Source organism: Tupaia chinensis, unplaced genomic scaffold, assembly GCF_000334495.1.
Source record: "Tupaia chinensis unplaced genomic scaffold, TupChi_1.0 Scaffold000184_1, whole genome shotgun sequence".
Lineage (NCBI taxonomy): Eukaryota > Metazoa > Chordata > Mammalia > Scandentia > Tupaiidae > Tupaia > Tupaia belangeri.
The window spans coordinates 1,840,261-1,865,039 of record NW_006159659.1 but is presented as its reverse complement, the minus strand read 5'-3'; the positions used below and the strand labels follow the sequence as shown (position 1 = coordinate 1,865,039).

General features: G+C 35.4%; 1 protein-coding gene across 1 annotated transcript in view; it reads right to left on the bottom strand.

The window, feature by feature from the left end:
* The window catches only part of CNKSR2 (connector enhancer of kinase suppressor of Ras 2), a 299,161-nt gene that overhangs the window by 164,850 nt on the left and 109,532 nt on the right, over nt 1-24,779 (bottom strand). The window contains exons 7-8 of the mRNA XM_006146681.2: nt 9,881-10,000; nt 2,457-2,513 (exon numbers count right to left, since the gene is read on the bottom strand). Coding sequence (XP_006146743.1) covers nt 2,457-2,513; nt 9,881-10,000 — 177 coding nt within the window. The remainder of the gene's footprint in view (nt 1-2,456; nt 2,514-9,880; nt 10,001-24,779) is intronic.

Here is a 24,779-nt window from a genome sequence, read left to right as displayed (position 1 = left end):
AAGCAGTGGAGACAACTCATAACATCAATGTACTGGCCCAGTAACTGCTAATGAATATGCAATGGTGATTCAAGAAGTTTTGCAAAGGAGATAAGAGCCTTGAAGATGAGTAGCATAGTGGCTGGCCATTGGAAATCAACAATGACCAACTGAGAGCAATCTTGGAAGCTGATCCTTTTATAACTACACAAAAAACCACCAATGAACTCAAGGTGGACCATTCTATGGAGCAAATTGGAAAGGTGAAAAAGTTCAGTAAGTGGGTGCCTTATGAGCAGACCAACAATCCAAAAATATCATTGTTTCAAAGTGTTGTCTTCTCTTATCCTAAACTATTTATTGATTAGATGTGATGTGCAATGAAAAGTAGATTTTATATGACAACCGACAAAGACCTGCTCAGTGGTTGGGCTGAGAAGAGGCTCCAATGCACTTACTAAAGCCAAACCTACACTATAAACAGGTCATGGTCACTGTTGGGGTCTGATTCACTATGGCTTTCTGAGTCCTAGTGAAACCATTACATTTGAGAAGTATGCTCAGCAAATCAATGTGATACACTGAAAACTGCAATGTCTGCAGCCAGCATTGGTCAACAGAAAGGGCCCAATCTTCTTCATGACAATGCTGATCGCCCATCGTACAACCAACACTTGAAAAGTTGAATGAATTGGGCTACAAAGTTTTGCCTTATCTGCCATATGTACCTGACCTCTCACTAACTGACTACCACTTCTTCAAGTAGCTTGACAACCTTTGGCAGGGAAAACACTTTTATGAACAGCAGGATGCAGAAAATGCTTCCCAAGAGTTCAAATCTAATTGCAAAGAATGGATTTTTATACTATAGGGATAAACAATTTTTGTTGGCAAAAATGTATTGACTGTAATGAATGGTTTTGCTTCTGATTAGTAAAGATTGCTTGACCCTAGTAATAATGATTTAAGATTCACCGTCCAAGAGGCCAGCAGGTGGCACAGTGGTTAAAGCCCTGGATACTCACATGGCTGACTGTGGTTCACGTCCCAGACCTGGTTGAAAATCACACTGGGCATGTGTAAGTGTCCAAAATCTCAAAAGAAGAAGGGATTATGGTGTGGCCATTCCTCTGGGGAGTGGTTTCTCACTTTCCCTCTCTCTGTCTCTCTCCAGATAATTTGTGAAAATTGAAAAAAAATTCAGGCCAGCAGGTGGTGTAGTGGTTAAGTCACTGTACTTCCGCATGGTTGACTGTGGTTAAAGTTCTAGACCTGGTGGCTTTAAACTCATACCAGGTATGTGCCCAAAGTCCTGAGTAGAAAATGGAGGAGAAGGGACTGTGACATGGCCATACCCCCTGAGGGTGATTTCTTACATTCTGTCTTTCTGGTGAGCACATGTACCCTAAAGCAAAAATATCTCCAAAAAAAAAAAAAAAAATCACAGTGCAAAACTGCAATTCCAAACTCAGTCTTCTTTAAAGTGTCACAATATAAACATGCAATCTGTCAGAATCTAAAAGAAAATTAAAAATTCAAAGCTTAGCACTTGCTTAGAGAAGAGTAGAATGGGAATCTGGGATAACCAAATGCAAGACTAATAATTTATTACACTATGTAATTCTATTACACCGATCAGGTTAATACTCAACACAAATACTTCATATTTCTTGATAGCACAGCTATAGTTCTCTGTAGCATAGTCTTCCATATTTATTAGCTTATTTGATTTTCATGACAACCTAGTGAAATATGTAGTAGGGATAATGTATAGTTGGGAAAACTGAAACAATGAAAGATTAAATGACTTTCAAAAAATTACACTGCCATTAAGACGTAGAACTGTCTGTAGGACCTAGGCCTGGTCACTCATTGTTTACAATGGTTCTCAAACTTGAGCATGCCTCAGAATTATCTGTTAAAATAGAATTTCTTATTAAGAAATAGGCTGGTCCCCCAATGTCTGATTCAGTAGGTCTGGGATAGGACCTAAGAATTTGCATGTCCAACAACTTCTCAAGGAAGGTGGCTACTGCTGGTTTAAGAACCTCACTGTGAAAACCACATAGCCACACCAAGCTACCTCTTAACTGCAATAGGCTGAATTACATTGAGAGTATTCAGAAGGCCTGACTTACCTGGTGTTTCCTTCTTACATGAGAGAAGTTTTTTAAAATAACTATTCAGCAGATGAAAGTTTATTCTTCTAGGTATCATAATAACTTTTCATGAACCAGAAAATACTTAGCAAAGATAAATCTCTGGCCATGAAAGGAAAACATCTGATTTACTTTAAGTATAATATTATTCTAAACTATATAAAATGACCAAAATTCTAATGAAACTCAGTATGCCTTTCTGGTTGTATTTCCTATCTGTTCATGTACTTGGAAGTCAACTTCAAGCATATGAGATAAATAAATTGTTTAACAATAAAAAAGAACACACACTAAAAATTGAAATGTTTCAGTACTTACATTTTCTGTGGTTCCAGTAATTACATGGAGGCCATATGTTGATTTAGTATACATGCCCTAAGAAAAAGACAGCATCAGGAAAAAAAATGTGAAGCAATTGGAGTATACTGTAAACTCATTTATATATATATACATATATATATAAATACTCTATCTAATTAAAATTGCCACATGCCCCAGGGATTAATCTATGATTTAATAATTCTGTCTTTAAATTGGTAAGAAAAAAATCTGAATGTTCTGATTTCTAAAATTTATCTGAAGAAGTCTGCATTCAACTTTTATAATTCCTTCATAAGAGAGTTGCCTATGAAACTTAAAAAGAAAAGCAAGATAATTCAATATTATGAAGACAGAACATACCTCACTACCCCCAAAATGCATACTACATATTCCATGGCAAAATAAAAGTTACAATGGGAAATCAAAATATTTGTATGTTACTAGCTTATTATACTTGATACCTATCACACAATAAAAAATAGGTTTCTACAGAGATATTTCAATGATAACTAACTAGAGCCAGGAGAGTGATAAAATAATATTTATATATACTTTGTTCTCCTGCTATTTTGTAGTATCTTGTATTTTTCAACCTTTTTTTTTTTTTTAAAGTTTTCTATAGGACATGTATGCTCATGGGAGAGAGAGTGAGAAAGCACCTCTCGGGAATGGTCATGCTGCAATCCTTTCTTCTCCATCCTCCTTTCAGGGTTTTGGGCATGCACGCACACATGCTCAGAGTCTTTCAAGTCAATAAGTGCAGGACTTGAACTGTGCAGTTGGCTATGTGAGATCCACCTGTCTTAACCACCAATATATCTAGCTGTCCCTACACCTTTATTTCTTACTGATTACGTTTTAATAATTATACCGAACTATCTTTACATCACTAGTTAAAATGTACTGTATAACAATCCTTCTCCCCAATAAAGATGGTGGGCTTCCATTTCCCATTTAAATAAAAAGTGTCATTAAGGTTTAAAATTTACCCAGAAGCCCTGAAATTATACAAATATTAAGAGCAAATGAAACTTTAAATTATGGACAGTGATGAGACTTTAATGGAAAAAAATCACAATGAAGAAATCATAGTTTCAATGTTTATAATATAAGTAAATAAAAAAAACATGATTCAGTGAATGGCTTGCCTTTTAAAGAATATTCTGTTACTTTAAATTCTCTTTGGGGTAAAATTGTCTTAAGTTTACCTATAAGAGTGCTCTGCATTTTAAAATACTGATTTTTTCAAATAAAAATTACAAATTTTGATTAAATTCAAATATGAAATATAAGAGAATTAACTTCAAATATGAAATAGACTTAGCAATAACCAATAATACCATTTCAGAAAAAGCATACATTTAGGACTAAGGTAAAACAAACAATTAACAATGCTAATTTCCCATACCTTTATGGTAATTATACATTTAGATACCTGAATACACATGTGTTTTATTGAAAACAGAGATTAATAACATAGATGCAGTAAAGTTCATGGTATGGAAAGAAACAGAGATTAATAACATAGATGCAGTAAAGAGCATGGTATGGAACTACTGAATTCAATGGGTAGGTTTGAATTCTAAAGTCATTTCGGTAATATCATATGTCTAACATGTTATCAGTTACAAAAGTGGCGAAGCCTGGATTTCTAATCTGAAAAAAAATGAATATAATTTTAGAAGATGATTATTTACCTCTGACTTCTAGTTTGTTATCTAAAAGTTCATCACTTATATAAAACATTTTTCTCCCAGAAATTAATAAGATCACATCACATTAAAAAATGTAAAAATATATTTTAAAGAGCTAGATATTAAATCTTGTTTTAGTTTTCATTTAAACTTATTTAATAATCTCTCCCACAGACAGGCAGGGGCACTCTCAATAGGGTCGTCATGCCGCAATCCTACCCCAAGCCTCAGCTATCAGGATCATGGGCTAGTGTGTGTGTGTCCGGCATGAACAGTAGACATTAGGACAGGAAGTCAGGACCTCTGTCTATGGTGTCAACCCCTGAACAACTGCAGCTGACCTTGCTTTATTGGGTCGTTGAAAAAGTCATGATGCATTGTTGCACAGAAAAATATTTCATGACTTTTCCGATGACCCGATAGTATTTTACGTAGAAGGGTTATGAGAGGATAAAGTAGAAGACGACAGTGAAATAAACTATATATTGCTTGGACATACAAAACAATCATCATCCATCATTATTTACCACCACCACCACTAATATCTACTTGTTACACCGTACAAGGGCCTATTAAGTGTCTTAACATTTATTTCACTATAGCCTACCTGCTGGAAACTATCATTAGAAAACTGAGGCACAGAGAAGCTAAAGAGTCTACCTACAGTAAAAAGCCAGAATTCAAGCCCAAGCAGTCTGACTAACAGACTTTCAAGAGTACACATTACAGACTGCGAATTAAAGGTTTTTTTTGTTTTTTGGGTTTTTTTTTTTTTTTGAGAGGTTTTCGCTAGAGGGTGCGTGCGCATGCCAAAAAGATAGAGAGAAACAGAGAGATAGAAAGTGAGAAGTCACCCCCCAGGGGGGATGGCTACACCACAATCCCTTCTCCATTTCTCCTCTTGGGATCTTGGGCACGCACACACACGCTCCTGGCGCGAGTTTAAGCTGCCAGGTCCAGGACTTGAACTGCGGTTGACTACGTAGGAGTCCAGCGACATAGCCATTACGCTAACTGCTGGTCCCCGAATTAAAGGTTTTTGATAAAGGTTTTAAATAATTCTATAAATGTTTAGGTCATAAGAAAAGTCAGTATCCCATGAAAATGTCTAGAAAAGACACCATGGTTACTGGGATAATAAAATGTCATGGAAATAAATTTACTGGGTTGTCTGAAAAGTCATGATGCATTTTTGCATAGAAAAATACGTCATGACTTTTCTGACAATCCAACAGTTATGACCCTGGAAATAATATTTGTGTGTAATTATTACACATGCCTGGAATTTCAAAAACTGAGAATTTTTCAAGCTAAAGTAAGTATCTAGTATTTATAGGAAGAGGATTTTGTCATAACAATGTTATATAATTTATATTAAAGCTATTTTTTAGAAGGATAAAAATATTTTAAAGCTTAAAATGGATCTTAATCTGTACACAGAACTCAATTTTAGAAACTTTTCATAGTGATGAGTAATAGGATAGAAAAGAAGCACATTTTTAAAAAGCCACAAGAATTAAGATATTTTGTTTTAGATAATATTTTAATTTCTAATCTCAATAAAGCATTTATTGTAACTGCTTTTAATAATCAAAATGGACTTCTTTATCTTTTTTTCTCTCTAATAGTACTAATGAGAAAATAGCCAAAAGTCAGGCACCAAAAGAAAAAGAAGAAATAAGTTGCTTGGATATATTTCAAATTAATCATCTTCTGAATAATGATGTGCCCACAGAAATACATTTGATAACTTGGTTACCTTTGAGAAAGGGATCAACAGTAGGAGGTCATGTAATTCAAATGACTCTTTTTCTGGAACTTAGACAAATATGGCTTTCTATTTCATCCAAACATCATTCATTCTTTTGTTTGTTTTTTTTTTTTTAAACCAATTAATTCATTCTGGAGCTTATTTGAAAAACTCCCTATCTCAAGCTCAGTTTGCCAAAATGACATTTGATTCACTTTATCTCCAAACGTCTGTTAACTAACAGGAGCCAAAACAACCTTACAGTCAAGACGGTAGAATAAGGCATATTTGGAAACAGTCCAAGTACCTAAATAACAAAAGAACTCTATGAAGCTAGGAGGTTTGTTCAAGGATACTCCCAGCCCCTTCCTTTCTACTCATTCAACTTTTGATATATTCCAAAAGCCCTCATTTTCCTTAAATTTTCTACTAATTATTAATGCATAAAAGAATTTTAGAAGCAAGTTTCATATGTTTTAATCATAACTAAGCACATTTCTCACAATTTCTTGATTGTAAGGACTCTCAAATCTAAGAAATTTGAAATTTCACTAATAATTAGAAAGCTAATGAATAATCTATCCAGGTTTGTCATTAGAAGAACAAAACAGTTACTTTTTGCCTATGAGAGATGTTGTGTTGAGATCTGAAGAAAACTTCTATAGATTTTTCTAAGCTAATTAAATTTGAATAAGGCTGGGTACTATCTCACCTTATTCTATTTCTTTCCTTTATTTACCAATTAGACATTTCCTATGGCTAAACACGTTTAATGTCACCAAAATCTTCAACCTATTTATTTCAAAGGTGACTGACTAAACTTAATGTGGCTGAGTTTTTAAGTACCTTGAATGCTCCATGTAAAATCCCTAGTCTTTTTTCTTTTATATGAATCATAAAAAAATAATTTTATATTTAACACTTCGTATTAACGTTTATTTAGGTTTTTCATTTCTTCCCTTGGAAATATCATTCCAGTGAATTGCTGCCTATTGTCCCTTAAAAATAAATTTCTCTAAGTAGTTCCTGTTTTAGAGTCATGCTCTTAAGTTTCTCATACTCTCCTTTAGCATTCCATATTTGACTGTAGGATCACGGAAAAGCTTTGTTCAGATGTACTTCATTTATATTTATTTGGACTTAAACCCCGTCTGTATTCTTTATTATCTGTATGTGATACAGAGCAAACTGGTGAAGATCTACAATTCTGATTTCTCATTTGTATGCTGAAAAATTAATATCTACTCTATAGAGTTGTGAGGAAATTACCTGGCAAATGGTAGGTCTTTGTTTTTCTCTTCTAGCTCTTTTCCAGAATACTGAACTGGATCCCAGTTCTTAGTATTTAAGTTCACAACTATCCCAAAGAGCAGATCCAAATCTACCTCTTTTAAATTAAAATATAAAAGATCAGTCCTAGGTTATATTTTCATTATAAAAAATCAGGATTTCATGACATTCATTAGCATTGTGTTGATTTATTTCACATGGTTATGTTTCTCCATGATTTCAGTGTAAATTAGAGGAAAATATCAGGCTCTTTTCTCAGAATAAAACCATCTTTAAAAACACAGAGTCATAGGGACCAGCAGTTGGTGTAATGGCTGTGTCATTAGACTCCCTTGTAGTTGGTTGCGGTTTGAGTCCTGGACCCAGTGGCTTAAACTCATGCCGCATGTCTGTGTATGTTGTGCCCAAGATCCCAAGAGGAGATGGAAGAGAAGGGACTGCGGCATGGCTATCTCCTCAGGGGGTGATTTCTCACTTTCTGTCTCTCTGTCTTTCTGACGAGTGCACGCACCCTATAGCAAAAACCTCACACACACACACACACAAAAAAAAAACCCAAAATAAACAAAAAACCCACAGACTCATAAAGCTAAAAGGAGCTTTATTGATTATCTATCCCTGCACCCATCTCTATGCCTTACTGATGACAAGATCAAGGCCAAAGTGGTTAAATTTACTCCTCCACCTTCTCAAGATCACTCTCTTACATTTCATATAAGTGATTTGTATCTAGGTGTCCTGAATTCTAGTCTAATAATAATGTAGTAATAGTTTGTAATTTTGTACTCTACAAATCATGTTTAGAGAGCTTCCTTCCCTTTATAAATACTAAAAGTAGAGGTAAAGGAAAATCTTTAATACTATAGGTTGAAAGGTTTGTAAAAATAAAATTTGACTTTGTAAAGGTTAACTAAAGGAATAGTAACAATTTAAAACCAAATATTATTTCAAATAAATTCATATATGTTAGAAATAAACTCTCAATCTAGTTAAAGTTAGATACAACATTTACAAGTTATAATAATGACATGCTGGGTATGTCTAATTTTTATCTTCCCAGGAAAATACCCAAAAAACCTACAAAAGCATTAGGCACTGTGGATACCCATAAGTAATTTACCAAATGTTAGGGGAAAATTTCCTCTAGAGAATAGAGTAGTTCACAACAAAAAAAATCACTGGTAATTCAATGAAGTAATTCATACTTCTCAAACAATATTCATGTATGTATGTTGTATGTATGTGGAAAAAAATGCCACATAAAATGTTAAATCTGCTTAGTGATCTTTAATAATGTATTATCTGACTTCAATTGTTAATGCTAGTTTCCAAGATTTCTACCTTCCAAAATAATCATTAACTGGTAAATCACTCTTCAGGGAGAGAGTGGAAACATTGTAGCACCAAGTTAATAAGCGATAGTCATGTATGCTTAATGAAGGGGATGAGGATGTGTCCTGACAAATGTGTTCTTAGGTGAATTTATCATTGTGCAAACATTACAGAATGTGCTTATACAGACCTAGGCTGTATGGTATAGCCCACTGCATTCTTATGGGTCCACCATCATATAAGTTGTCCATCATTTGACCAAAACATATGTGTGGCACATAACTATAGTTGTATTTTACATAAAAAGACGTTCTGTAGGTAATTTGCTTTTTGTCTTCCCCTTACTTATTCAGTTTTACATGCATTCTTTGCACAGGCTTTTCTTTTTCTTTCTTTTTTTTTTTTTAAAGAGAGATTTTTTGCTATAGGGCATGTGTGCTCACTGGAGAGACAGAAAGAGAGAGACAGAAAACAAGAAATCACCTCCCAGGGGAGATGGCCATGCTACAATCCCTTCTTCTCCATTCTCCTCTTGGGATTTTGGACAAGCACACACACATGTCCAGCGTGAATTTTAAGCCACTGGGTCTGGGACTCAAACCGCGATTGACTACAGGGAATCCAGCGATGTAACCATTATGCCACCTGCTAGTCCTTTCCACAGGCTTTTAAAAAAATCAGCCATTGATTAATTTAGAACCATTTTTAAGTAAGGTAAACAAATATAGGAACATGATTATGTTATTGTGTAACAAAAAAATATTGGGTTGTCAGAAAAGTCTTTTTCTATGCAAAAATGCATGGACTTTTCTGACAACCCAATATGCCTTATGGATGTTAGCCCAGTGTTGGCAATATCTACTTGCTTACTCATCTTTGTAATAATGGATGCAAGCTATAAAGAACACTGATTTTGTTTAGGTAACTCACCCTACAGGAAGGAAAACCTATTAAAACCAGAACAAGCCAGAGTAAAACAAACAAAATAAACAAACAATACCTATTAGCATGAGTAGCTGAAATTGTGGTGCAGATTGTGCATTAGTTTAAAATTCTTAATTTAAACATCCTTTAAATCCAAGGAACTTTGGTGGTGATGGGGTGAAAAAATCTAACAAAATCAATGATTACTAAATTAAACAAAATAATTCAGAAACTACCCTTTGCAATTCTTCATTTATCTTCATAAAACTTCCTACCATGACAAATTCCTACTATCTTAACTCTTCTAGAAAAAAATAATACCAAAATGTTCAGTATCTATTGAAATTCACAGATTCCCATATTTGGAGGCTGCCCACATCATTAGCTGTGTGCTGATGGATGATGACTTTGATAAACATGGTATCTCTTACCAGTCCTTCACTTGGTTTGATATTTGCCAGCTGAATCACTTCCAGGTGAGCAGACTGTGAAACCAGAGGATCTGATGACAGAGATATGATGTGGTCACAGACTCCAGAAAGAGTTTTACACTGGAAGCAAAAAAGGAATGATACTTATTGTAAACACATGTTGTAAGTAACATATAAATCACCTTTTGTTACAATTTTTTATAAGGAAAAAACACTAGAATAAATTAATTGGCATTTTATTCAGTAAAATCTGTATTCGGAAGTTATTTAGGTGAAAAAATATACATATACATGCAACACACCTACACAGTATTCTAAATTATGGATATAAGAACTATATACATAAATATTCATGCGAGTTTTAGATACCTTTATACTATTATTTGATTTATGATATCCAAAATAAAATGACTGCTTTTTAAATAATCTTAATAACCTAAGAATCTCTTGATATCATCAGATTGAATTGAATTAAATAATATAAAGAATCTTGATGTCTTTTACTTAGTGAATAGAAAATTAAAAACAATCTGGTTAACGTCCAGAAAAGATGAACATCTCAAATCCGTTTGGTGAATTCTTCCTACTTATTTGTCTATAATTTTCTGCTCAAGGTTACCTTTATATAAAGTTTTCCACCTCCTCTAGGCAAAGTTTGATACTACCTTAATCCTATTTTCTCAGCCTTGTTTGAATAGTCCAGAAATATAACTACCTTATTCTGAACCTCCCTGGAGCATGGACCATGTCTTATTCATCTCTGACTTTTCTTTCTCCCACTCATTTTCACCTAACTCCCCATATCAGTTAGACAGATCCTAGAACTCATTAAATCTAGTTAAATGAACTCATTAAATCTAGTTAAATGAACTCATTAAATCTAGTTAGGTGAACTGCAGAGCAAATGAGATTTAACAATTAGCAGAGCAGGTTGACTGAAGACAGAAAGTCAGTGCTTAGTGATGGTTAAGCCATTTATGCAGATACACAATAGGTTTAAAATATATGTTACATCTATATAGTTAAGACAGACATGGCAAAATCATGAAGAAAGTGGAATATGAGTGAAGAAGTTTGGAATATACTGCCCTAAAATATGCTTGCCCTTAGATGCTTCACAGCCTCTCATTGTACATAATGAAGCCTGTTTTTCATTATTAGAGATTTTTTTCCCCCTTAACTGTATTGGGTATTGTTTTACATCAATCAAAGAGTTATCTTCCCTCCATCTTCAACATGTTACATTTGTTCTGTGACCACTGCATTAGGCTGTGAGGGAGACAGTTCTTTCTGCCTGGTCAGGATAATTTTATTTACTGCATTCTGTCCTTGGTCCATGGCCTCAGTCTGTGCTGAGAGCTCAGCTTCTCACACTGAAGAAACTGCCAGATGAAATTTCCCCCTCTAATTGCACTTGTCCTTTTTGTAGCTGCTTCTCAAGGCTGCACCTTTATTGTAGTGTCAGCCCCTAAAGACAGACATTAGCAACATGATACCAATACCCGTGAAAAGTATATGGGCTTGATATAAAGATAGATGTAGGCAATCACCACACTGCTGGTGGTTTGCTGTGTGACTATAAACAGGTTATTTTATATTTTTGAGTTTCAGTTTCCTCAGGTAGAAAATGAAAAAGGGTAAAAAAAGATTATATGGCTTGCATGCTATTGGGTCATAGGAAAAGTCATGATGCATTTTTGCATAGAAAAACAGAACAATATGTCATGACTTTTCAGATGACCTAATAAAACATATTAATATATTAAAACAAAAGGAGCCCAATATAGTTCCTATCCAAAGACATTAAGTCAATACTTAAAAAAAAAAATTGCTAGAGGGAGCATGCACTCACTAGAGAGAGAGAAAGAGCACACGCATGAGCAAATGAAGAAAAGCAAGAAAGCAGCCGGCATGGCGGATGGTCACTCCGCAATCCCTTCTTCATTTCTCCTTTCAGGATTTTGGACATGTGTGCACATATGCCCAGCATGCTTTTCAAGCCAAGTGGGTCTGGGACTCAAACTGCTCAGTGAGCAATGTGTGATCCAGTGGCCTTAACCACCATGCTACCAGCTAGCCTTCTTCTTCTTATTTTTCTCATGTTGCTTTCTTTCTTTTTTTATTTCAGGTTTTTGCTATAGGGTGCCTGAGCTCACCGGGAGAGACAGAGGGAGAAAGTGAGAAATCACCTCCCCCTCCTGAGTGTGTGTGTGTGTGTGTGTGTGTGTGTGTGTGTGTGTGTTTGGTGTTGGCCATGCTATAATCCCTTCTCCTACATTCTCCTCCTGGGATTTTGGGCACGTACACATGTGCACCCAGAATGAATTTCAAGCCACTAGATCTGGCACTCAAACCACTGTCAGCCATGTGGGAGTCCAATACCTTAACCACCACATCACCTGCTGGCAGCCCTGTTGCTTTTTTTACTCTTAAAGGGCTCAATCCTTACTCATGAGACAAATTATCCTATTACTCTTAATTCCATGACCTTTTTGACCTTCTTAAAATGACTAGTAATCACACTGGCCAGTCTGGCTACATGGTCATGATGGAGAGTTCACATCTTTTTATTCTGTCTGATGTTCAGGTTTCACTGTTTTCAGATACAATGAAGGTATTTATTCTGAGGGGTTTCCAGGCAAATTACCAACAAGAGGAACCATCCTCTAGACATAGGGAATTCTTTGGGGCCAGTTTTTTGGAGGTGTGACCTCAGCTTTTTGGAGGTGTGACCTGCACTTGGTTTTATGCTCTGCTGCTGCTGCATTGGACTTCTTAACTGTTTTTAAACACGAGGCTCAGCATTTCATTTTGCACTGGGTTTCGCAAAATTTTTTAGCCTACTCTAGGATCCCTCTCTGCATTTTTTAATGTTTTAAATTCTTGAAAATGTTCATCAACAACCATGGAGGAAAGGCCAGAATGGCAGCACTTGACATACAAAATCTGACTCCAATTCAAATTGTATGTTTGACAGGAAGAAAAACATTCTGACAGATTTAAATCTTATAAGTATTTCTTTTTCTCCCCAATGGGGTTTGATTCTTATTTTTTCTCTATCTCAAGGGGGAGAATAGCACTGTTAATTTTAAAGGCTTATTTCTATACAAGAATACTTGGATTGTATGCTAATCTGAAAGATGCTAAATCAGTAATGCTAAAATGAACCCTTTGTAGTTTCTACAAATTGAAGCATATTTCAAAAGAATCAAATGTATAAATAAATAGAAAGGTTATAGATGGCTCAATATGTATACATTATAACATTCAGGGCCTCATATAACACACTGGTAATAGAGCTCTCCTATTTAGGCAGTGGTAGCATTCAGAATTGGGATGAAAGGAGGAAGGGCAAAAATCTAGACTATACATTTTAGGAAAAAGAAAATACCAATTAAATCTACCATATTATGTTGCAATACATTTCTTCAGATTTCACTTGAATAATTTTGCTTATCAAATGTGGGAGGTGCTGCTTGGAATATAAAAGATGAGTAAAATAATGGACTTTACCAGCAAAGCTATCAGTATTTAACAGATTAAGCATTTGGGAGGAAGAAGAAAAGACTTAGAAAAGAAATTCCATTAGAACCTTGCTGCCTGTTTTATTACAGCTTTTGTCACTTGACTAAATAAGCCAATTAGAAAGGTAGTATAAAACAGCTCTGCTTTATGTGCTAATGCTATACTCATTACTGCATCATACATCAAGTCAGGAAATGTGCGGGAAACCACATTAAGAGTAATACAGCAAAGTTCCAGGGAAGTTAGTTAACATATGTGTAAAGAGTGAATTTGGTCAATGCTGTTTGTTCAGTTAAATCATGTAAGCTATTACACTGTTATTTTAAAACACAATATTATCTACTACTACTACCTAAGAGTGTATTCTAGAAAAAGAAATAGCTATAATAAAGCAAGAAAAAGTATTTATTATTATAACTTAACTTTATTAAATACCATTTGCAGAGCACCTTGTATCTGGCATAATGCTAAATACTTCATTATATCATTTAACCTTTTAACAACTTCCTGAAGTAGGCATTATTTTAGTCAGTTTAACAGATGAGAGAGTAAGGGTAAATAAACAGACAGAGATTACTGGCTTGGCAGAAGGACTTGAATTCTTATTACTGTGCTTACTCTGTTTAGATCCTTTGATCTTGATTTCTGTTTTTGATCCATTACATTTTGAATCATTTAAAATCAATATCTGCATTAGATGGATGTAATTTAATACATCTAAACTACACAGTATAATTAAATAATAGGCAGGTCTACAAGTGTTTTTGTGATTTGGAATGTACTTTAGATAAGGAATATTAGAACTGAGACTGTGAAAGACATGGCTCTCTGGGAAAACTTAAAGCAATTTTAGCAGCCAAAGGACAACTCTATTCAAGCTAGAAGATGATTAATGATCACTGTATAAAGGGGATTTTTTGGTTATTTTTGCAATATTTATGACAAAAGATTTAAAATTCTATTTGGTCAGGAAAGTCATTTTTGCATAGAAAAGCATAGAAAAAAGTATACATTGTGACTTTCCTGATGACCTGTTACTTATCTTTAGCTCTAAAAACTGAACTTAAAATTAAAGTCTAGAAAGTAATATGTCTTAAAGAAATCTAAAGGGACCATGAAAATGGCAATGAATGACTCTCTAGATTCTGTTACAACTTACGCAAGTTGGCAATAAATGATTACTGACAGAATACAATACTTAACAGACTGGGCTAATTATAACTTAAGAGCCATTTATTCAGAAGTGTGTCATGTGCTGGATATTTTTTTTCTTGGGCAGTTAATATTAATTTGAATTAATATAATTAATGGATTATATTGCTGGGCTGAAATAGAAAGTTTTCACATTCTGTTCTATGCACAGACTATATTCTGATATATGTATGTTTCTTTAAATCTACAAGTTCTAAAGGAAGCAATCATCTGAGTTTAGCATAAAATAAGTAATGGCTTTTAATAAGGTATCAAAGCAATATCTTAGCCACTGTGGAGGTCGATAAAACAACTTTACATTATTATTATTGTTTTTTTATATCTTTTTTTTTTTAGAGGTTTTTGCTAGAGGGTGTGTGTGCTCGCCAAAAAGACAGAGAGAGACAGAGAGACAGAAAGTGAGAAATCACCCCCACGGGGGGATGGCCACACCGCAATCCCTTGTCCTCCATTCTCCTCTCAGGATCTTGGGAATGCATGCACATGCGCCTGGCTTGAGTTTAAGTCACTAGTTTAAGTCTGGAACTTGAACTGGGTCAATTACATGGGAATCCAGCGACATAGCCATTACTCCAACTGTTGGTCCTCAACTTTACATTATTATATTAACCAATAATAATAGAGATCATTCTTTATTTGTGAATAGTACTCTTTTATTGTCTCTGAATTTACCAGATAGACTAATACAAGAAGTTTCGGGTATTGTTTTTGTTTTGTTTTCTTTTGTTTTTTAAAGAACTGCAGAAAATGCTCTAAGTAAAACAGTGAAGTGCTAAGAGACAGGAAAGAAGTTTCACATTAGCCTTGGAGCACATTCTTACATGTGCTTTAATTCATGATAGCATGAATTAAACCATTTTTGTTTTTCTAAATCAATGGACTATTGGTCAGTTATTCTTCAGAGTAGATTGAAACAATGAATGGAAAAATACTTGGATTAAGAAGTCAGAAAATTCGCTTGACATAGGAAAGAACTCCAGGCTCATAATGCTTACAAAGGCTTTACTAAGGGAAATTTCTAGTTTCATTACTATTTCAAAAGGTATATAAGAGGACCAGCAGTTAGTGTAATGGCTATGTCGCTGGACTTCCATGTAGTCGACTGCAGTTTGAGTCCCGGACCCAGTGGCTTAAACTCCTGCCAGGCGGGTGTGTGTGTGTGTGCCCAAGATCCTGAGAGGAGAATGGAGGAGAAGGGATTGCGGCGTGGCCATCCCCCCTGGGGGCTGATTTCTCACTTTCTGCCTCTCTCTTGTCTTTCTGGTGAGCGCACGCACCCTATAACAAAAAAAAAAAAAAAAAAAAAAAAAAAAAAAAAAAAAAAGCACAAAAAAACAAAAAAAACCTCTCTCTCAAAAAAAAAAGTAAAGGTATATATGTGTATATGTGAGTGTATTAAAATATTAAAACCAAGATAAGTTAAGGAAACAGATGGATATTTTTTAAGATAGCAATGGTGGGGTAAGATGATAGTGTAGAGGTAAACTGCAATGCTTTGTGAGGCTGACCCACAGGAGAAGGTTCTGGGACCATGTCTAGAGACCTCCCGGAGTATGCCAGGCATTCACATGCCCATTTTCCAGGGTTGGCTAAGGCTGGAGATGGATCTCATCATCAAGATCCTGTTGAAAGTGCTATCTCTCTTTCTCAGTCTTTCTTACTCATGGAAGAAATAATAAACTTTGAAAAAATTAATATAGCAAAATGGTGATGTGACATATAATTTAAATATAGCATGAACAATTTAGGTTTATTGTCAAAACCATGGAAAATAGCAATGAAAGTTTTATTTTGATAAATAGCATATACATAAAAAAGCTGTTATTGATATAAATAATATTTCTATTAAAATAATGTAGTGAAGAGAACATATTTTTGTTTTATTAGTATAGTTCCCTGTATAAATCTCACTATTCTGCAAATTTAGGATGAAATTTGTTCATTTAGAGGACAAAGGAGGCTTTAAAAATAAAATATACATTTATTTTAATACTAAATAGTGAGGCTTAAATGCTATAAACCTCATTTAAAAATAGAGCAGCTTAATATCTTAGTTCTTGATATATCTCTGTTGAGGTAGAAATTTTATACTTCAAGTTATAAAAACATAACAAAACATAGAAGTGAATGATCATAGGTAACTTTGAAAGAACAAAATCTAGAAACAGAGTTTAAATTGATACCTAAAAGTATTATTCTATATACACATTCCCCAATACAGAAAGAATCTCGTTCATATGAGTAAAGAGAACTGAAGGAAAAAGCTTTTTTTTTAACTTAAAAAAATGTAAGTTGAACAAAATGTAAGAGAACATAATCTGGGGCAAGTTCTGTAGTCTAGTGATTAAGGGAGCTGGATCTCACATGACAGACTGCAGTTCAAATCCTGGCTCTGGTGACTTGAAAAACACAGTGGGTACATGAGTGTGTACTCAAAAATCTCAATAAGATGGAAATGGAGAAGGAATTGTGGCATAACCATGTTCATTGAGGGGTGCTCCCCCTTTTCTCTCTCTCTCTCTGGTAAGTGTAAATACCCTCTGGAAACAACAAAAAAGGAATACATTTTCAATTTTAAATCAATAGTAAAATTATATCTTTATACAGCAAAGATTAAGAGTTTCAAATAGCTTCAGAAAATAATTATAGTTCTAAATAAAGGTCATGTGAACTTCATTCCAACAAGATTTCAAACTCTGATGATAGATGAAAAAAAAAAGAGACAACAAAACAGCAAAATAAAATAACACTAACCATTACCATTATGCCTTCATCAAACTATTCATGTGTTCAATGATTACCAAGTATCAGGGCCACCAGGTAGGGTGGTGGTGAAGGTGCTGAACTCCCACATGTCTGACCACAGTTCAAGTCTTAGATCTAGTGCCTTGCTTTCTCTCTCTCTGGTCAAAATGAATAATAATAATAATAATAATAATAATAAATTAAATGAAATGAATAATTCCAAAAAAAAAAAAGGTGACCATCTACTCCATGATTCCAGTGCCTACTACTACAGTTAAGGATTTCACAGCCTTAGACAATGTTTTCTGTTGATTTATTTGGTTTTCTCTGTAACATCACTGACATTAAGCATGCTGCTCTTAATCTCCTGATAATACAAAAGAAGCAGTAAGTCTTAACAGTCTGTTCTGAATTAAAACTAGCAAGTCGAAACTCATGATCTGTTTTTTATTTTGGAGGTTTTTGCTGTATGGCACTTGCGCTTGCCAGAAAGACAGAGAGAGATAGAGAGACAGAAAGAGAAAAATCACCCCCCCAGGGGGGATGGCTATGCTGCAGCAATCCCTTCTCCTCCATTCTCCTCTCAGGATCTTGGGCACACATGCACACACGCCCGGCGTGAGTTTAACTGGGACTAGAACCGTGGTTGACTACAGGGGAGTCTAGTGACATAGCCATTATGCCAACTGCTAGTCCTGAAACTCATGATCTGAAAAGTATCCTTCTCTTCTAATTTTTTTTTAAATTACTTATTATTTTTAAAAATTTGCTATAGGGCATAGGTGCTCACCAGAGGAGGGGAGAGAGAGCGAGTGAGCGAGCAAGTGAGGGATGGAGGAAGGGAAGGAGGGAAAGGCAAAAGTGAGGGAGCAAGCTGCCAGGGCCGGGACTTGAAACGTGGTTGGCCATTTGAGAATCCAAAGCCTTAAGCATCATGCTATCTGCTGGCTCCTTTCCTAGTTTCTTATTTTTATCCACATTAAAACTTAAAGTTATTTTTATCGGCATTAAAACTTAAAGGTCCTGAAGGGTTTTTTTTTGATAGTCTCAGTGCTGTTACTACACGCTTTCAATCACTTAAATTCTTATATTCATAGAGTTTCAAGACAGATTATTTGACATTATGTTGTTCAATCTTCCTGAATGACATGGAGATCTCTGGGAGGTTAAGTGACCTACGTACATCACACAATAAAGTTAATGGCAAAGTCAAAACTAAAACTCGGAAGTCCTGATGTCCAGTCAAGTGCTCTTTCCACAATGACATGCTGCTTCTGACCACGTAACTCTTTATAATAAGTAAGATGTAAACCAAACAATTTAGGGGACATTATTATCTTACATTTAAATCCTTAGAAGAATTATTCTCTGTTGGCTACTAGTCTCTTTTTGGCTTTATTTTAAAACTTCCATATTTTATTTTTGTCTTGTTTTTGGTCATTTTGACTTGAAATTTAAATTAATGATGTACTAGCATCTACAGTTATGTAACACATTACTACAAACTTAAGAGGCTTAATGCAGCACACATTCATTCTCCCAGTTTCTACGACTCAGGAAACCACTGAAACCAGTTCCAGGTCTTCTGCTTAGAGTCTTACAAGGCTGCAGCCAAGATGTCCCCTGGGCTGCACTCCTACAGAGAGGCTTAAGTCTAGTAAAGAATCTGCTTCCTAGTTCATTCAGGTTGTTGGCAGAATTAATTTCCTTGTGATTGTATGACTGAGGTCCTCATTTCTTTGCTGGCTGTCATTTGGGGATTGCTCTCAGCTCCTAGAAGCCATCCTCAGGTCCTGGCTGCATGGTCCCCTCTCAACAGGGTAGCTGACTTTTTCAAGTCCAGCAGAAGAATCTCTGTTTTCTTTAAAGGGCTCACATCATTAGGTCAAGCCCACATAAGATAATCTCCCTTTTAATTATACTAAAGTCAACTGATAAGGGACTTTAAATATGTACATCTGCAAAATCTCATTTGCCTTTGCCATAGAACAAAACCCAATCATGAGAGTAAAACCTATGATATTTACTGGCTTCAATCACATTGGTGAAGGGGGCAATTAAATACTGGGAGGCAAGGATCTTAAGGGCCATCTTAGAATTCTATCTACCACAAATACTAATGAAAACTCATAAACAGAAGGACAAAAAAGAAAGTCACTGCAATATGCCTGTAATCTATAACATTCTAGATTTTGATCTCCCAGAGAGATGGTTATAATGTAGTCAGATCAAGAGGCTGGGACTGAATCCCAGCTTCATCATGTACTTGCTGTATGTACTGGATACATGATCTTGGGGCCAAATTACTTAATTCCTCTATGTGCCTCAGTTTCCTTATCCATACAATTGTGATAAAAACTACTAGTTTCAATGAATTCTGATGGGGACTAAATGAAACAATGATATGTATTGAGAGTTTACTATATTTTAAGTATTCTTCTAAGTTCTTCGCATTAACTATTAACTACTGATAATTTAATTATTAAGAAGATATGACTATTATCTCTATTGCACAAATGTGGAAACAGAGGCACAAAGTTGTTAAAAACTTGCTTAAGGTCACACAACTTTTAAATGGTAAAGCCAAGTTACATCCAGGCAGTTTTGCTTTCAGTTCCAGCTCGTTCAAGCACTGTATTTTTTTTAACTTAATTCTTAAAAGTATATTTTACATTCTTCCACTGAACTTCATCATAGTACATAAAATGTGATTTCCGATCCAGAATACACTGTACAGTGGCCTAATAATACATGTTATCATCAACAAACAATTTTCTATTTCTTGTTTCACATATATATATTCCCCCCTACTTCTCACCCTCTGCCATTTCCCTCCCTCCTCCTACACTGTCTCTGATATCTGCAGTTGCTTTCCGTTCTTTCCCCCTCCCCCACATTTTATTGATTCACAAAATACCTTAATGAATCTACTTCCAATAGCAAGTTCAGTTTATATATACATATCTGTGAACACATGTTGATTTTAGGCATGAAACTGTGAGTAGAATGAATAGACTATAAAATAACACCTAGCTGAGACTATATAGCTTACTGTGGTCATTAAATAGGTACTTTTTAAATACTTTTTTTTTAATTTCAAGAAAGACAGTTTTAGCTCTAATAAATCAAAGTAAAAAAAAAAAATTAAGAGGTTTGCTTAAGACTTAAAGCCAGGACACAGGCTAGGATTCTGTTCAAACAGTACATGGACCTGTCGACAACGCAAGAGAAGACAAAAATCCTTAACTCTGGAAAACAAAGCATAGAAGATGATCCGTAATGTTTTAGTCAAAAGTCATAAAATTCTATTTTACCAGTTTAGACTCATATATTTAATTATCTTCTGTTGTGGTCTGATCTTTCCATTTAAATTCTGAAAGATAACGTTCAACTCTGGACTTGTCCCTACCATTAAGCTGGCCATTTTCTTAGTTGTTTTTGAACTCTTATTTCTCTGTGACTGACTTTAGCTTTCCTGGTATAGAACTCCCTTCAGAACTTCTTGGAGAACTGGTCTGATGTCTGTAAATTCTTTCAGGTTTTGTTTATCTGAGAATGTTCTTGTCTTCTCTTCCTATATGAAGGATAATCTGGCCAGATATAAAATTCTTGGTTGAAATTGTTTTTCACTCAACACTTTGAGTATATTTTCCTATTCTTTTCTTGCTCACATTGTTTCCAATGAGAGGTCTGCTGTCAGCCTGATGGGATATCCTTTGTAGGTAACCTGATCTTTCTTTCTTGCCAATCTTAGTATTCTGTCTTTGTCTGTGGTTTTGGTCAATCTGGCTAAAATTTGTCTCACAGAAGATTTTCTTGGGTTGACTGTATTTGGAGTCCTTTGTATTTCTTGAGTCTGGATTTCTGAATGCCTCTCTAGGTTTGGAAAGTTTTCTTCCAGGGTTTCATGGAATAGATTATTAATGTCCTTATTAGTCTCTTCACCTTCTAGGATACCAATTATCCAGATGTTTGGATGTTTAATCATATCTAATATTTCTCATATACTATCCTCATTTTGGGGGCTATTTTCTCAGTCTTCATGATGGATTTTTCTACTCCAGCGATTCTGTCTTCTCCATCTGAGATTTGATTTTCTATATGATTTAGTCTGCTTTTAATACTTTCAAGGGACATTTTGACTTCCTGTATTAGAGCCTTCATCTCTAACATTTCCATGTGATTCTTTTTTATGGTATGTATTTCCTCTTTCAGATCTCGCAAGAACTTCCTCCCTTCCTGGAACTCATCGGCTCTTTTCTCCTGCTTCTTCTGGATGTCATTGTCTCTTTTCTCTTCCATCTCTGTTGGCTCTGTCACTATGAATATTCTAAATTCTTTATCAGACATTTCTATGAGTTCCATTGTACTGTCTGTGGATGAAAAGGAGTTACTTTTTTCCCTTGGGGGAGAGGTATTTTCTTGGTTTCTCATATTTTTTGTGTCTCTGTTGCGATTTCTAGTCATCTGATGGGTTATTCGTTTCTTCCTAATTTCTAGAAATTCAATCTGAGCATTGAGATGCATGTAGGAGGAGGTGATCTGCAAACTCTCTGCCATGCCAGTTTTCTCCCTTTGTGCAGCAGATTCAGTAGGAATTGAGGAATATGTTGACCCTAACAGTATTCGAATGTTTGGCTACAGTTCACTTAGAAAGTGAAGAGGTAAAAGAAAAAGGATAAGAAAACAGAGAAATAGAAAAAAAGAGAAAACAAAAAAATAAAAAAGGAAGAATTTATTTATTTATTTAAACAAACAAACAAACAAAAAACAAAATGGCGCACTCGCATGCCACACGAAAGCACTAGATCTCAGCTGCCATGGAGGACTCAGTCTTCTTCTGAAGGCCTGCCCTTTTTGCCTCTCCTAAATGGGAGGGAGAAAAGGGGATACTTAGCAAGATAAAGGAGGATTTAAGATTCAAGAAAATACTTTACCTTAAAAAAATTTTTAAAGAAAAATTTTAAATATGAAATGACAGAGAGAGACAGAGAGACAAAAAAGGACATAGAGAGACAGAGAGGATACAGAAGCTCTACTAGGGTAAATTCTCAGCAGAAAACCTTCATTTCTCTTATTCCCTGAACGCACTAGTTCTTAGCTGCCATGGAGGACTCCCAAGCACTGTATTTAAAATGTTTCTTAGCATGTAACTACCAGATTATCTAAATGCCTAGAGACCCAAACTTCGAGATAAGACTACACCCTAAAAATTGTACTTCAAAATAATAATAATCTAAGAATGATGAAGTCAGTGCTAAAACAGTGAGAGAACATTAGTCCCAAATGTGCACCTCCTTTATTGAGCAAGAAATGGACTCATGTCACTTCCAACCTATTACACTTCCATGACACAATCTGGTGTGAATTAAAAATTGGGACAAGAGGCTCCGTCACTACCCTAATTTATGATAGGGAAACAGAGTAAGCTAGAAAACAGAACTGCATCTGAGAACATCTATATTCTATTTGCCTGCTGTTTCATGGGTAAAAGCAGAAACAGGTAGACTTGCAGCTGAGTCCTCAAGCAGAAGAGAGATCATTCATTACAAGGCGTACTACTTCCCAGGCTGACGAATAACCACAGTCTGCAAATTACAAGTGACTCAACTAAGACGTAGGTTATAAGAAAGATCATTTCATTTTGGGCTTTAGATTCAAATAACGAGAATGAAGCAGTTTAGTATAACTGGATGAGCTTCTGGAAAATTCAGGCACTATACCTGACTCCTGAACAATGAACTAGGTAGGGGTACCAACCTCCCTCATAGTAGAAAATATGTGCACAACTTTATAACTACCCCAAAGCTTAACTAATAATAACCTACTATTGACTAGAAGCTTTACTGATAAAACAGTTGATTAACATACATTTTGTATATGTGTTGTATTCTTTTCACAAAGAAGGCTAGAGGAGAGAACATGTTATCAAGAAAATCATAAGAAAGAGAAAATGCATTTATAGTACTATACTGTATATTCTGATCTATTTATTGAAAAAAGTTTGCATACAAGTGAACCCTTGTTCAAGAGCTAACTATATATGCACTTTATAGTCAAATAGAGAAAAACCTGAGAGAAATGTCTTTACTTAGAATTGGGAAATCGGAAATTGCCATGCACGGTCTCATGGAAGAACTAACCACACCATGCCAGTTATGAATTTATTGACTCTCAGCTCCAAATTCACCATTCAGTGCTTGCTCTGTGATAATGGACTCTAAGCATTTCTTCTTTATAGTGAGCATAACAGTAAGTTTTTGTCAATAGAAGGCACTGGAGTGACACTGCCAGGGAGAAAAAGCTTCTCTTCCAGGTTCCCCTGAGCTGCATTTTACTTTTTCTTGCTCATATTACAAGGTCCATCAGTGGTGCAAATGTGTGGTGACATCCGGTGGAGCTTTGCCCCAACCACGTGCCCAAATCAAGCAGTCCCTTAGCAGCCCTGCAGGTTCACCCTGGGCTCAGTGACCACATTAATAAGATGACTTGAACATGCTTTCCAGGTCTTGTAGCCACAGCAGAACCTCAACTCTTTCTTTAATCATGCCAACCAGTATTAGTTTGCACCCTGGAGGCTTGTTTCTGGCATGCCTGGCAACTCTGGACCAGCTCTGGTCTAACAACCCAATGAAGCTGCACCCATACCATATCAGTTTATGCACGGTGTGAACCAACAAGATGTCCTTCCTTGGGTACTCTTCCTCAGTCCTAGGGTATTGTTTAGGGTTCTCTTTACTTCTTTTAAAGTACTTTCCTATCACAGATGGATGATTATTTATACTAAAATGCCACTGTTAAAAATACTGTGTGGTTTTTCTTTTTAATTTATTTTATTTATGATAGAGAGCACATGCATGTGGGAGAAAGAGAGAAGCATCTTTAACAGAGTCTCATCATTCTGTGATCCCCTTTCCATAGCCCTCCAGTTTCTCGAGATCTTGGGCACTCATGCATCTGGAGTGTTTTCAGGCTGAAAACAAGTTTTCAAATGGAGAACTGAACCCACAGCCAGCCATTTGGTTTTCAGCACTATAATTCAGTTTGCTACTGGCTGTGCTGCCAGGCTGAGCCAGTTACTATGTGGTTTCTATCTCTAAGGCTTATTCAATTACCTTGCTGAAGAAATCTTAACATTTACAGTGACTAAATTGCTTTAAAAAATTCTATATACTTTAAAAAAAAATCTATGATCACATACAGAGTGGTCTCAGATACAGTCCTCTTAATTTATCACTTTATGTGGCCATATTGCTTTCTTATAATTGTGTCAGTTGGTCATCAAATAATTGTGGCATTCGACCTTAAAAATAAGATACTCCAATCCCCTAATTTAATCAGAAAGGCTAATTTAGCTTGTTCACAGCTAGTAAGTGCCAGAATGGGGTCAGAGCATCACATCTTTTAACTCTCACAC